General features: G+C 36.0%; 1 protein-coding gene across 4 annotated transcripts in view; it reads left to right on the plus strand.

The window, feature by feature from the left end:
* The window catches only part of LOC145988563 (syntaxin-1A-like), a 58,898-nt gene that overhangs the window by 21,361 nt on the left and 22,818 nt on the right, over nt 1-14,719 (plus strand). For all 4 annotated transcript variants that reach the window (XR_014441766.1, XM_083123504.1, XM_083123503.1 and 1 more), the window contains exons 4-8: nt 1,083-1,157; nt 2,174-2,356; nt 4,468-4,541; nt 5,774-5,911; nt 12,600-12,710. Coding sequence is in view for 3 of the 4 variants with exons in the window: in XM_083123504.1 (XP_082979630.1) it covers nt 1,083-1,157; nt 2,174-2,356; nt 4,468-4,541; nt 5,774-5,911; nt 12,600-12,710 (581 nt within the window). In the remaining variant the exon portion in view is untranslated. The remainder of the gene's footprint in view (nt 1-1,082; nt 1,158-2,173; nt 2,357-4,467; nt 4,542-5,773; nt 5,912-12,599; nt 12,711-14,719) is intronic.

The following is a 14,719-nucleotide window of genomic DNA, read 5'->3' on the forward strand; positions in this document are numbered from 1 at the left end:
TGCCAATTCCCCTTTTCACAATCCATGAAAGCTGTAATGTTAACTCTGAAAATAGCAATAATATTTGTGAATTGGGATTTTTGTTTTTGAGTAAAAAATCTGTTCTTCTTTAGCTTAAAATTGTGTTTCTAGCATCCATGTATCATAATTTTTTGTAGGCTAATGGCCATTATCTATAAATAACAACATCTCCTGTGTGTAACAAATCATAAACTCTATGCTGGAAGAAACTGGACACCATCATCATCATCATCATCATCATCATCATCATCATCAGTATTTCGGGCAACATATCCCATTGTGATATCATTGACAGAGACAGTTCTACATAGTGAAAAATCAGGCGAAGCCAAGACTGATTCGGTATCACAGTTGATAGAGCAATGGCATAATCCCAGAGACCCAGGTTCGAGTCCTGGTCAAGCAAGGACAGTACACATAACTGCACAATGGGTGTAGCAATGTAAAACCATGTTGTCAGGAAGATGTTCTTGTCTCAGCATATCATTCTTCTCTTGTAAATATTTGAATGTGAAAAATTTTGCTTTTCATTAGGGAAGCCGTGTCCAGGCCCAGATTTAGAAAGGGGGGGGGGGGTGTCCCAGTCCTAGACCTCTGTCTGCAAAGGGGCCTTAGCTGGTGAAAATTGATTTGAAAGGATCATGAAATATTTTTAAAAAGGAAGATTCGAAATGTGATAAAATAAATTGACCTAAAGTTACAACTGAAATAGTATGTATGAGGGCTTCATGTTGATGATGAGAGTCTGCACATATGTAATTATGATCCTGGTTGTGTCTCATCCATAATATATTTCCAACCAATATTAAATAATTCATGGTGTCCTTATTTGCAAAATCCAGCATACTACAATGCATTCGAATCCTGGCATGGGCATGGGTGTCTGTAAGTATCCATTAATTTCATCACTCATCTCCATCTTTGCAATTAGTCAAATGTGGCAGAAATGCGAAGTAAAATAAACCAAATCAATCAATGAATTATTTGTATAATTAATGTTCTCTCTCCTTATATACTTAGCAAGAACTGCTGGACTTAATATTTACCTTATTTTCTTGCAGGAGTGAAGCAAGAATTAGAAGACCTGATGGCTGACATTAAAAGAACTGCCAATAAAGTACGTGCAAAGCTAAAAGGTAAGCTTCCATATGCTTCTCATAGACCTTGCTGATAATGCAATCTAGTGTTTTTAACAGAAAAAAATTGAATGCTATTGTTTTCAGGGGTAAATTGTGAGTTTGTTTGAATTAACATACATCAATTATTTTCTATTGTTGTAAGTAGAATAATAAGGTGTTCAGATACCATTAGAATTCAGTAAATGTTTAATTCACCAACTGCTCTGTCGATCTTCATTTAAATATGCAAAGACAATATAGTAGGAATGGAAATGCACATTTCGCAAAACTCAATGGCAAAACTAATGGCTGCCACAGGGGCTGCTGTCCCAGGGATCTCTGACCAATACCAGAAGAAATGGAAGGATAAAAGGAAAATAATAAAATTATAAAAAAAGCTACAGACACAAACTTTTCTGGACATTATGTCCATGAAGTTAAGAGCTCAATTTAACAAAAATTATCTTGATATGCTTGTCTGTATATTGATGAGCTACAACAATTAACAGGTGACATGTGTCAGCAATTAGGAAAAATGCAAAATACAAAATGTGCTGAAGTTTAAAACCTAGTAATTTCATGTAATTCAAATTTCCTAGATTGGTGTGTCCATCTGCCTAGAAAAGTTAAATAACAGAAAGGTAACACTTTGAATCTCTTTAACTTTTATGATGTCTTATTCTATTATCTTTACAAAGGTCTAATTTGCAAGACTGAAATACCATAAAATCAGTATAGGATATAAATTAGTTGGCTGTTGGAATGAACAATCGGATGATTTTCTCTTTATCGATTACTAAGAAACTGCTATTATGCACAATTACATAATTCGGTGTTCTGAAAGACTCATCAAATACTAGTTCAATACTGCATGAATTATCTTCATTGATCAGTTTATTCAACAATCAGTAACCAATAACGAGTAGAATATCAATGAAAGTAGTTGTGCAGTATGTTAAAGTTATGCAGTTAAATGTAGTTCAAACATATTTAATAGTTATCTGAGTTCAACATTCTTTGTTTTTGTTTTTTAGCCATTGAAAGGAGTATAGAAGAAGATGATCAAACAGGGAAGTCATCTGCAGACTTAAGGATAAAGAAAACGCAACATTCCACGCTGTCAAGGAAGTTTGTGGAAGTGATGACAGAGTACAATGGGACGCAAACAGATTATAGAGATCGATGCAAAGCAAGGATACAGAGGCAGTTGGAAATAAGTAAGTAGAGAGGAATTAAACTGCTCCTTAATTTTATTGCATCGACTTAGATTTATTTCCTGCTTTTATATTTATTCCTTTTCAAAAATTCTTTAAAAAATATGTGTGTCCGTCTCATGTGCATGTTTGTGTATGTGCAAATGTTCTATTACACACTGGAAATTAATTTTACTATTTTAGTTTCTTCACATTTGTACCTGGGTAGGTACATGAGACCTGCCAATCTTAATTTTTGCATAATTTTTATTGAACCTTCCATTTTTATTATAGAGATACTCACATATCCACAATTTTGTTAACTTTAAAAAATAAGTTATCATTCTATTTCACTTTTACTTAAAAGAATATGAACCCAGTGAATATTTTTTTCCTACTTCAATGTATAGCGTAGCTGCTTTGTTGATCTAGCATGTTAAGTGATCAACTCAGAATCTCATCACCGAAGGTTACAGGTCTCATCACCAATTTAATCTAATCATTTATTCTTCCTCATCATCACAAGTAAACTAAAGAGGCATCGAACAGTGTAAAATAAGAAGAAACCTTGATTTTATGTTTTTCAGGGACCTAACTTGAAACATAGGACAATATAAAGTTTTGGAATATAAATAAAATTGGGATTACACTGCAATTGGTCTTAAATATTTAGTACTAAATTATAATATAAGTAGGCAAATATATTAAGATTACAAATGTAAAGTCAAATCTTACTCTGTGTACATTTCAGTATGCGGACACTCACACACGTAATGCTCAGCATAAGGAAATATAACTACTCTCGGTTTAAGTTTCTCTCTTCTTGAAAGTAGAGCATTATTCACTACACCATCAATATCTACAGCACAACATAATGAGATTCTTAATAGCAAGCTGACCTAGCCTTTGCACAGTGAAACAACAAGCCCTATACATTCAAATTTGAATGCAAATTATTGTAGTACTGATAACTAGGTTGCAGATTTATAGACACTAAAAACCTCTCAAATAAGCACCAAAAATGATTAAAATAGGCACATAAAAAGATGCTATAAAATAACAAAATGCACTAAAATAGACACTGAAAAGGCACTCTAAAATAAAAAAGACATCAAATAGGCATTGAGCATGAACTTATTTCAATTTTCTTCTCCAAATGCACAGTTATACTGTATAGGCATTACCGTTTATATATAAAAGTGTGGTAATGAAACAAACTATTAATGCTCTTTTGATCAAAATTCATGTTTGCGGGAAATCGTCAATTAAAGTAATTCTCACAAAAAATAACTTGTGCTAACGATTGTTGCATCCATAATTGGTCACAAATGATGAGAAAAGAATTTGAACCAGTTTAACAAAAAAAATATATATATATAAAAAAATGGGCGTTCCAATTCAATTTTTTCTGAAGAAATAAACTTGTGTTTTCCATTGTACTAATGGCAGTAATTACCTACTTCCTTCCACACACACAACAAAGCAAATGAGTACTGATTGACACCTACAAGCTCTCAGGTGGAAAAAAAAGAAGGGATGGGTTGGCGTCGTTTTGTCCAAGTATGAGTCACCAACAGGTTGTCCAGTTTGCTTACCCTGGTTAAGGGACATTTGGTATTTCAAAAGATCTGACATCCTTTGTGACTCTCAAATCTGGCGAATACCAGATTTCAGTCAGTTCAATGTGAACAAAGGCTTGGCTTCTTCAATGTAAGGAAAGCCAAAGGTGCATAAAAAATGCTAAAGTAAGCAAAAGTGGTAGAATAGGCATTTTAGGCATTATTAAGCAAAATAGGCACTAACCCTCAAAATAGGCATTTATAGGCACTATAAAAATGCATTTTGAACTAGAAACACCATGAAATGAACTTTAAACATTAAAGCCTATGTTTTACTGCAAAGGAATAAAAATGGCAAATAGGCAAAAAATCCACACTCTACTGATAACAAAACCACTTATTTCAGTTTGATTTTACTGACTTTGCGAGTAGTGCAATGGTATGTTTTGAGGATAGTTTTAGTTTTGTTTATACGTTTCTCCACATACAAGCATAGCATTAATCTTACAATATGCATTGTATATAGTTTTAAAACTTGTGTTTGCTTGTCACTTACTTAAACATTGTTCTCTGCAGCTGGAAGGGCAACGACAGATGAGGAGCTCGAAAGAATGTTAGAAGATAACAATCCATCGGTATTCACACAGGATGTAAGTACGCCAATGAATCAATATTGTAAATAAATTACCCTTGTGAAAGAGAATATGCTACAGAAATTAAATGTATACTCACAATTGAGTAATGGTTCAAACATTTTTACAACTACAGTACTGTATCACAATTTAAATATACGAGGGTCATCCAGAAAATAAAGACTGTTTGGTTATACAAAATGAAAAACACAATATTTATTGGAAAAAAACAATTCTGTTACATATCTGAAGCTTCCTTCACTTCTCTACATAATCACCTCATACATTTAAACATTTGTCGTTTCTGGGCACGAGCTTCAGAATTCCCGTGTTATACTCTTCTGCGGCCAGTTCATTAAGCCAGGTGGTCACTGCATTCAAACAAAAGACCGCTCTCGCATTTCCGCCTAAAGGCACTACGATCAATAAAAAAAGTAAAGTGCTTCCCTGTGCTTAGCACCATGCCATGAAGGCATATAGGGGGTGTGGGGGTAATGCTACGATCAATGCAAATCGTTATTGTTAGACTCTAAGAAAACTAAGGCGATCCATCCAAAACAGGAGGCGAGGAATGCTTTCTGGAGGAATTGTGCTTCTGCACGACAATGCCTGCCCTCACACTGCTAGTGCAACTCAAGAATTGCTGGATCAATTTGGATGAGAAATTTTTGATCATCCACCCTATAGTCTGAACCTTGCTCCTAGCGATTTCCACCTTTTCCATAAGCTGAAAGAGTTTCTGGGCAGTAAACGTTTTGGAAGTGATGAAGAGTTGGAGAATGCAGTGACCACCTGGCTTAATGAACTGGCGGCAGAAGAGTATAACATGGGAATTCTGAAGCTCGTGCCCAGATACGACAAATGTTTAAATGTAGGAAGTGATTATGTAGAGAAGTGAAGGAAGCTTCAGGTATGTAACAGAATTGTTTTTTTCCCCAATAAATATTGTGTTTTTCATTTTGTATAACCAAACGGTCTTTATTTTCTGGATGACCCTCGTATTTACTTCTACTATAAATATCTTAATTGCCATAATTTTGCAAAAGTTCTTAACTGATGAGATATAAATAAAAATTTTTGATCAATGCATGTTATAATATTGGATTTTCTTGCACAAATTTAGGGAGATTTTGATGAAAATTTGGGAGGAGATTTCAGTAAGTACCTCTTAACTTTTATTTTGTTCCAGACTTGTATTCTCATGAAATAATAGAAGCAAGGGTGATACACTATGATTATATTATTTTCAGATTCAAATGAATACTCAAGAAGCGAGGAAAACTTTGATGGAAATTGAAGCAAGGCATGCAGATATAATAAAACTAGAGACCTCAATTAGGGAACTCCACGATATGTTTCTCGATATGGCCATGCTGGTTGAGTCTCAGGTATGTGAAATCTTAGTCTTTAAAGGTAATTGCACATATAGAAAAGAAAAATGGCATGGTACTATATCATCATCATCATCCTTTGCCGATTCCTGCCTCTGGCTGGGTCGGCATAGAAGTCAAGCCTCTCCATTTTTTCCTGGTCTTCCACCACTCCTCTCTTTCCACGGTGTTCCAATCTTGTCCTCTTCTCCTAACATTCTCCACTATCTGCTCTTTCCGCCGACATCTTGGTCTCCCCCTTGGCTTTATTCCCACTCCTTGTGCATTGTAAGCTCTTACTGGTAGTCTTTCTGCATCCGTGCTCTTCTTGTGTCCGAGCCATCTCATCTGTGCCTGATCTATCCTGTCCTGACTCCTGAAGCTGCATCACCCCCACTGTCTGTCGGATCTCCTCATTCCTTGTTCTATCCCTTCTAGTCTTCCCCAACATATTCCTTAAAAATTTCATCTCCACTGCCTGCATCTTTCTTTTGTCTCTCTCTGTCATTGTCCAAGTCTCTGCTCCATACATAATTATTGGCACATAGTATGTGTTATATATTACCTTCTTGCATTTCATAGGTACATCCCTGTTCCATATTAATCGAATGTTCTGGTATAGTTCACCACCCATTTGTCCTCTTCTGTTTACCTCCTCATCTATTCTTCCACTTCTCTCAATTATGCTTCCTAGATATTTGAAGGTCTCCACTACCCTCAACACTTCCGTGTCTGTCTTTATTTTTGGTTCATTTCTGTCTGTGTTTCTTGTTGTTATTAACACCTTGCTCTTTTCTGCACTGAATTTTATTCTTGCTCTTCTGATTTCCTCATTCCAACTACCAAGCTGTCTCTGTACTACTTCTTCCCTCTTTCCCCATATTAATAAGTCATCAGCGAACAACAGAGCCTTCACCTCTTCCTCTCCTATCTTCCTCCCCACCTCTTCGTTAATTGCATCCATTATACTTATAATTTTAATATTAATACAACTCTCATTAATATTTCCAACAACCGGGGAAAGAGCACTTCTCTGGTTTAGTCCATTACTTATACTGAACCACTTTGTTCTTCCCACTGGTGTCTTCACCCAGCTCTGGTTTGCCTTGCATGTGCTCTGCACTCTACACACTATCTCTTCCTTTCTCTCTTAGAGCCTTCAAAATATTTGTTCTGTTCATGCTATCGTATGCCTTTTCTATATATGCTGCTAAACTTTTAAAATTTCTCCCTCTAGTTAATAAATAATAGTGATTGTACAGATTAGTTAGCATTTGAAGTACATCTTGAAGCTTTCCTGGTGACAAATCATTAGCAGATTCTCTAGGGATATCAACCAGGGGGAAATATCCCATGCAGTACAGACTTGTCGCTACTGGTATTTATTTTTTTCTGTCAGATAACATGACATTACTACTCTATGAAAATGGGATTATGCTATCAGAGAAGCCGACAGGATGAAGCTCTGAGATTAACCCTCTCACTCAATTGATGTGTTGTTGAATGGTATTTGCAGGCAATAAAAATTCTTTGATAGCACTTGATAGAAAAAACTCCATTTTTGTCCTCTCTTTAGCCTTTTAAAATCTTGATTCAAATTTATATTCCCTAGACATATATCAGATGCATGAGGCCCTATGCGGTGGCACACATTGCACACCCGTAATGGTGGCCCTGTTGTAGACTAAGCTACACTTAGTAAATCATGCTGAATTCATGAACTTCAAATGGGTTTTATTTTTACTGTTGCAGCCATCTAAAATTAACACTAACTTGCATTAAATAATAATAGATCATATGCATTTTAATGTGAAAATAATTAGTTAGAACATTCTAAGTAAACTCTTACACTTCAAAAATGTTATGTCATGTAAAACATTTGTTGAAATGAAATTTGTATATGTGAAGATTAAATTTTGTTTCTATAATTTTCGTCAAAACATATTTTTGCTCATTACTGTTGAAACTTACACAAAAGCAACTGTAATTTTGTTACTTGCAGCCTGTATAAATGTAACTGTGTTACAATTACTGTTATTCATTTTGAATAGTAACTAGTTACTGTTACTAAAAAAGTGACCATTACTTCCAATTTCATTCACTAGCATACGATGTTAATTGAACATTATTCACTGTCTAATGCTCCTATTTTCACATATTTTGAGAGTCCTTCTTCTCCCAAACGAATAGGCAAAAATGCAAGCACCAAACAGTGGATAATGTTCTGTAATTATTTCATGCTAAAAATACAGCAATGTTGTCACTAACATTCAGAGAAGTAATAACTAGTTACTCCCAAACACTGTCACGTACATGCGTCCTTGTTATCATTTCAGATGTTAAATTTTATTACCATTCAGTACCTTCATTGATGCATTATTTATTAGTCTAATGCAGCCCCACCAAACAAATTATATTTTGTTGCCATTAGTCCAAAAATTAAATATTTATACTTCCCGCTGTCTTATTGCATCCCGTTGCACTGTGTGGAGCTTTCAAATTCACTTGGCACGCGACAAGTGGCAAACTGGTATATGAAGCTGCTTCCCCCTCGGGGACTGCCAGTACATCTCCATGTTAACTCTAACGTAAGCACTGCTTCCACTTCCATCCCTGCTAGACCCTTGTCAACAGGCCTGTAGTCAGGAATTCTTAGTAGGGGGGGCGAAGTCAATCCTAGAGGGGGCAAATTTTTAATATATTGTGTTGCATTGGCAGATATAGTAGGGTACAGAGGGGCACTTATCCTCCAAAAGTGATAAGTAACAGGAAAGGGATGATACCTTGAAACTCAAAAAAAAAAAAAGAAGAAGAAGAAGTTCGAGCAACATCACATAACACATAACAATACTTGGACAATGACCTTTCAGACTACCAAATAATACGAATATAAAGTTTAACATAAATATGCTATTCGGGAACGAGAATCCAACAACACCATTGTGCTGTTATATGCAAGAAAAATCGAATTAATTAAATAATAATGGTTACATATTATCTACACTTTGATGAATTGTGCAAAAATTTGTAATACATTTTTTGTAGGCCTACTTGCTAAAACATTAAAACATGGGTCCCTTACTCCACCACGGAGTGGAGTCTTTCAAATGAAAGACTTTTGCATCACTACAGGCAATGTTTGCCTACTGGTTACGTTAACCATTTTGCAAAATAGTGTGTTGTTGAAATACATGTGTTTAACACCCGACAAACAAATAGGATTCCCTTGATTGATCAATGACTTCTTGGATTACAGTGTCATCATTAATACAGGGAGGTTATTTCAGTCGTTTACCCCCAGAGCGTCGACCGCCGAGCGGCCCCTTCATGCAACAGGTCCCGGCAAATTGACTTACAGGAAGTCCGTAACAGAAACCGCTTGTTTCCTCTTTACATTATGAAAAATTCCTTCCTTAATGACTAAGGTACGAAATGGAACGATATAAGGGGCCTCCTTCGCCTTACCCCATTTCCGCGGCACGAAGTCTCTGGGCCTCTTATCACCACCACTTTTTGAGTAGAAGCGTACAAACCCCAAATATCAGTTTCTTTTATGCTGATACTGATTTCTACCAGTCACAGAATGGCTTAAGATTTATGAATAAAATTAGGAGAATCCACTCCATAGCAGAAGAGTTGACAACAATTAGATTGTGCCTGAGGTACTTTAACAGACGACGTCTGCTACTGACACAATGTAATATTATAAATATAAGAAAATAAATAGAACATAATTTGGGAGATTTTCAATCGTATTTATTTCACTGCAGCTTTTTACTAATTGTCATTTTCTTGAACCTATGTTCATAGGGTGCCGCCTGATAACACCGACAACTTTCACAGTGTGTACAGAACATCAAGACAAGCAACTTTTCTCAGTCACTATTTGCTCGTCTAATTCTTCTGTCCATAATGTATGCATTCCCATTGATAGCTTTGCAGTTGCAAACGTCATTTATTTTTACTGCCGCTTAAAATTCTCAGAGTAATATATAACATGATATGAAAACGATATCATGCAAACAGTCATGGTTAAAACTTAACTTTTCCTTTATGAAATGGATATCATTTCACACACCTACGTTGCTTATCATATTTGATGCGTTTGCATAGAGAAATGATTCATAAGATTTGAAATTGATATTTACACTCCATAAGATGCTTAGTGTAACCCGTATCAAACTACAATTTTTATCGCTTTCTAACCGAAATAATAAATGTGAAACACTGTCACATTTTCATCGTGTTTGATAATAATCTGAGCCACTAAGCTGTCCTACATCTTTCACTAGCCGACCTCCATGGTGGGATGGTTACATAACACACTACGAAGCCAGGGATTCCAACTTCCAGGTTCGAGCCTGGGCATGAGTGTTTCTTTGTGAGCAGAGGCGAAACCACAAATTTTTATCTGGAGAGGGGGTCAAGTACCAGAACAAACGTGCCAATAATAATGATAGTAATATAGTGGTGATAGTGGTAGTAATAAAAGTAGTATTAAAAGACGTTATCATCGTCGTAAATCATGAAAAGGGGGGGGGTAGAAGTCGGTGCTAAAGCATTTCTGTTTGAACAAATGATTTGAAATATTTTTCCAACACGTTCAGTTTCATTTTAGCTAATAATGGAAAACAAGCACACAAGCTGTATTTTTGAAAGACAGAATATGCATGACGAACATTATTCTTTTTGTATATACGACATGTATAACTTTCAGGAACAACATATATTTTACACATATGCAACATGGAGCAACGTAAAATAAGAAAATGCATATGCAGCATGTTAACGCTGCTAAATTGTGTACGTATTCAAAGTTTCTTTAATATATATATATATAATTTAAATACATTACATGATCAATTCATCCGCCAAATTGTATATCAAATGTGAACGCTCCATTTCCTCAAAAGAATTGTTCATGCATTTAAGCAGCAACAATCTGAAGTATATATCTGTCCTTACTTCTCTCTCGGGTAATTTAGAATGCATTACAGAAAATAATCATATTGGGATCGAAGCGAGTAGGAAAATTCTTAGATCCAAATATTTCCAAACTGAAAACAATATTGATTTAATAGGGTGCAAATAATTTAACGGGGCGCCATGGCATTCTCTTTAACATTTTTTTCCCCATTTAGATCGTTTTGACTCCCAGGACTGACTCCCGCCGCCCCCTAGCTATGGCTCTGAACTTGGACTATAAGATATTGTGGTTGCGAGCGAAGCGAGCAAGAAAATTCTACGAAATGTACTTTTATTTGTATAAAATTTGAAATCGAGGGGGCAATTGCCCCTCAGTGCCCCCTGCAAGTGTCTTTAGCCGTCTGGAAGAAAAATGCAAGAAACACTTGAAAACTAATTCCATCTTGAGTATCCATTTGTCTTGCTATTCTTAGATTCTGCTAGTCATGTTTCTTTACTTCAATGTTTGCCCCCCCCAGATTGGACTTCCGTCAAGATTGGAAAGGAAATGCCCCTGCCCTCCTGTGGTTACAGCACTATTTGTGAGTGTCTCGTCATCAATTTCACGTTATCACTCATTGTCACGATTAGCTAGATGTGACAGAAAAGCAACGTTAAGTTGCAAAAATCAAATATCCACTCCCTCTCTCTACCACATGAATCGCTATTACCAAAAGGTAGACTTGGGAAACAAAAAAAATATACAGTTCAAACTACATAGCAACACATCCAAGAAAAACGTCCAAATACTGTTCTCGATACTGAAAATTGCAAAATCATTTCCCAGGGTCCGAATCTGGAAGGGAATCCCCCCCCCCCATCCTCATACGATATTATACGGAATCCCACACACCTTCATAAATCACAAAATCAATAAAAGTTTTTGTTATGTTGCTAGAGTAAAATAGGATATAATTGTAAATATTAGTAAGAATTCCACGTAGGATTGTGTTCTGTATTTTTACAGGGGGGGCAGAGTAGGCTACCAGGGGGGGCAGTTGCCCCACCTGCCCCCCCTCTAGCTACGGGCCTGCTTATCAATGCTAAAAAGTGGACTGCATTCAACACAGTTCAATGTACGGTGGCACTGCCAATTGGTAGAAATCGAAAGCTCTCACACTCTGACCAGACGGCGGACACTGCGCATAAACATGCGATTACCGAGATAAACAGTGGTCAGTCATGTAACGTGTCTGTTTCGCTTGTCAGTAAGTGCATGATAGTGTAAGTTTTCGAATCAATTCAAAGAATTATTTGTTTTCTGGCAGTAAGTTATATAATTTTGTGTTCTGAATGGTAAATCGTACAAGTAAAAATGAATAATTCAATGAAAGACTGCCATATGGAGTTCATCTTCAAATAGTTAAGGTAAAGTATTTTTTTTCTTTTTTTATGAATGCAGCCCTTCTAACAATAAGTAGCATGAGCTGCCACTGGTCTAATGGTGTATTTCCGTCATTTCTCAATATGGTTCACTTACAATTTAGCATACAATACATCTGTTGCTGAAACAATCTTCCTGCCACCTACTTAAGGATGTTGAGTATTCAACTCATACCCTCACCATCAAGGAGTCAGAATTCAAATTCCAGTCAGGGCATTAGCTTGTTCTTGTGTCTCATTAAATTATTGTTTAACTTGATCATTGCAACGAAGTAGAAAAAGCCATGCTAAATACCCACTTGCAAAAAAATAAAAATAAAAAAAATACAAAAATTACAAACTAAATTTTTGCTTGCAGGGAGAAATGATAGATCGTATAGAGTACCAGGTAGAACATGCTGTAGAATATGTAGGAACAGCCATGGAAAGTACAAAGAAAGCAAGAGAATACCAGAGCAAAGCAAGACGGGTAAGTAGACCTTCATAGTCACTAACAAGAGAGCTTCCTAAGGAAACTTTCAGACCAAACTGACAAGTGACAGGTGACATGCAGCATGCGGTTGACACGCTGCAAAATGATATGCAATGTGTTCCCCTCCAGTCTATATGAAAAAACATTTAGTGCATGGAACAGACTGAACCAACATAGACTATTGTTGTTCTATCATCAGGGAGACAGATATGCACAAGCGTAAATACTCCACAACGTCATGTTTGTAGGTATTGTTACTGTGTTTTCTTACTGTACAGTGTATTGTAGTATGCTTTTCACACATACTTGTAGCAATGAATAACATGGCTGTCCAATGAAAATGATACGTGATAGAAGCATACGGTTTTCACACTTCAATTCTGTATCCTTTGTTTAGTCCAAATCACATGATTTTATCTAAAGGATAGAAAATCTATTCAAATTTGTTGTGCAGTGTAATAATTCTTTATGAATTTGACATACTGTGTTCAAAACCAACAATAAAGATGATGGATATGCACAGCTAACTAAGACAAATCTATTTTAACTGTAACAATATTCTGCAATCATTACAATTGGAATGTAAACTTGCAAAACACAGTACTCACAGATATAACACTAAACTGAACACCACTTGAAGGTGTGACATTCTACTTTTATAAATCTTCAGGTGTTTTGCAGGTGACATTATTTCAAAAAATATTACTACATTGACTTGAGTAGTATTTCTCCATCAAGTGATATATTGATGGAAACATTCTCTATGCCAGTCATTGACAGCAGCAGCTTGTGACTCTGAATTAGATGAAGAGCTACTAGGAAGATAATTGAGTAATAGATTAAATTAGATCAATAGTTACACATACTTATCAGAAAAATGTTAGAAACCCCATTTTCCAATAAGTATGTGTAACTGTTGATTTAATTTTCTCTATTACTGAAGAAAGGCAATTGTCTGGTGAAAAGTTAAAATGAAATTGAAAAAAGATTGGTTTTTAAGAACATGTTTCATCCCATTTTTTCTCATAATACTTTATATTACTTGCCAGTTCTTTACAATTCTCAGCTTTGTGATTTCCAAGACAGTTTTTTACTTCCTAGAAAGGAACCCTGAAGAATAACTCCATGAACAGCTTTTGAATGTGTGACCCCATCAATGTGCCCTCTCTTTTCTGTAAGAAATTGGTGCCATATTTTATTTCTTCCCAAGTATGTCACCTAATACCGTGCGTTCATTTCGATCTGCAGCCGAGAGATCGGGAGAAGCGTGGCGGGCGGTGCTGACGGAGATGCCGAGATTTGCGGCCTGTAATGCCCGCTTATTTTTATAGACATATGCAGACATTTATATAAATATTGCAAAACGATCACTAACCTGTGTTATAACACGCAAAAGTTCTTCTGTAATTCATCCAAGTTCTGCTCTTATATACACAAAAAAATACGCTTTAGAAACAATGTTAAGAGCCACAGATAATAAAACATTTTAATCATAGTTTTGACCAGTAACGTCCTGCTTAAGTTTATATCCTTGAAAGAGTTTTGTGCCGATGGGGATCGTTTGGAGGTTTTGAATGTGCAACACTGTATCAAGATTACGCTGTAGAAGAAACCGTTAAAAGTCAATAGTGTTCGTGAGCTTCCTTGCAATCCGAAATCTCCGAGCTCGAGTTTTTTGTTCCTTCGCGACTAGATGAAGACAGAGTTGTAAATATAGTGGCGAGCAATGTAAACCAAGAGCGTGTTAATTTCGTACTGTGCGCAAGAGTGTTATTCTTGGTTACTTGCCGTTACTTGTTTGTGTTATTGTAGTGTGTATGTGTGACGTGTCAGTGAGACGATTGGAATGCCAGCCGCAAGATTCACGTTAGAACAAAGATTTTTTTATGTATGACACGTACCTACGTGAAAACAAACTCGTGTCGAGACTTGTGTAGGTAATTTGTACAGAAATTCCCATGCGTTTCAACTCCACACAGAGATACGGTTAGACATCTTGTCCTTAA

Source organism: Lepisma saccharinum, chromosome 6 (genome assembly GCF_977018435.1).
Source record: "Lepisma saccharinum chromosome 6, izLepSacc3.1, whole genome shotgun sequence".
NCBI lineage: Eukaryota > Metazoa > Arthropoda > Insecta > Zygentoma > Lepismatidae > Lepisma > Lepisma saccharinum.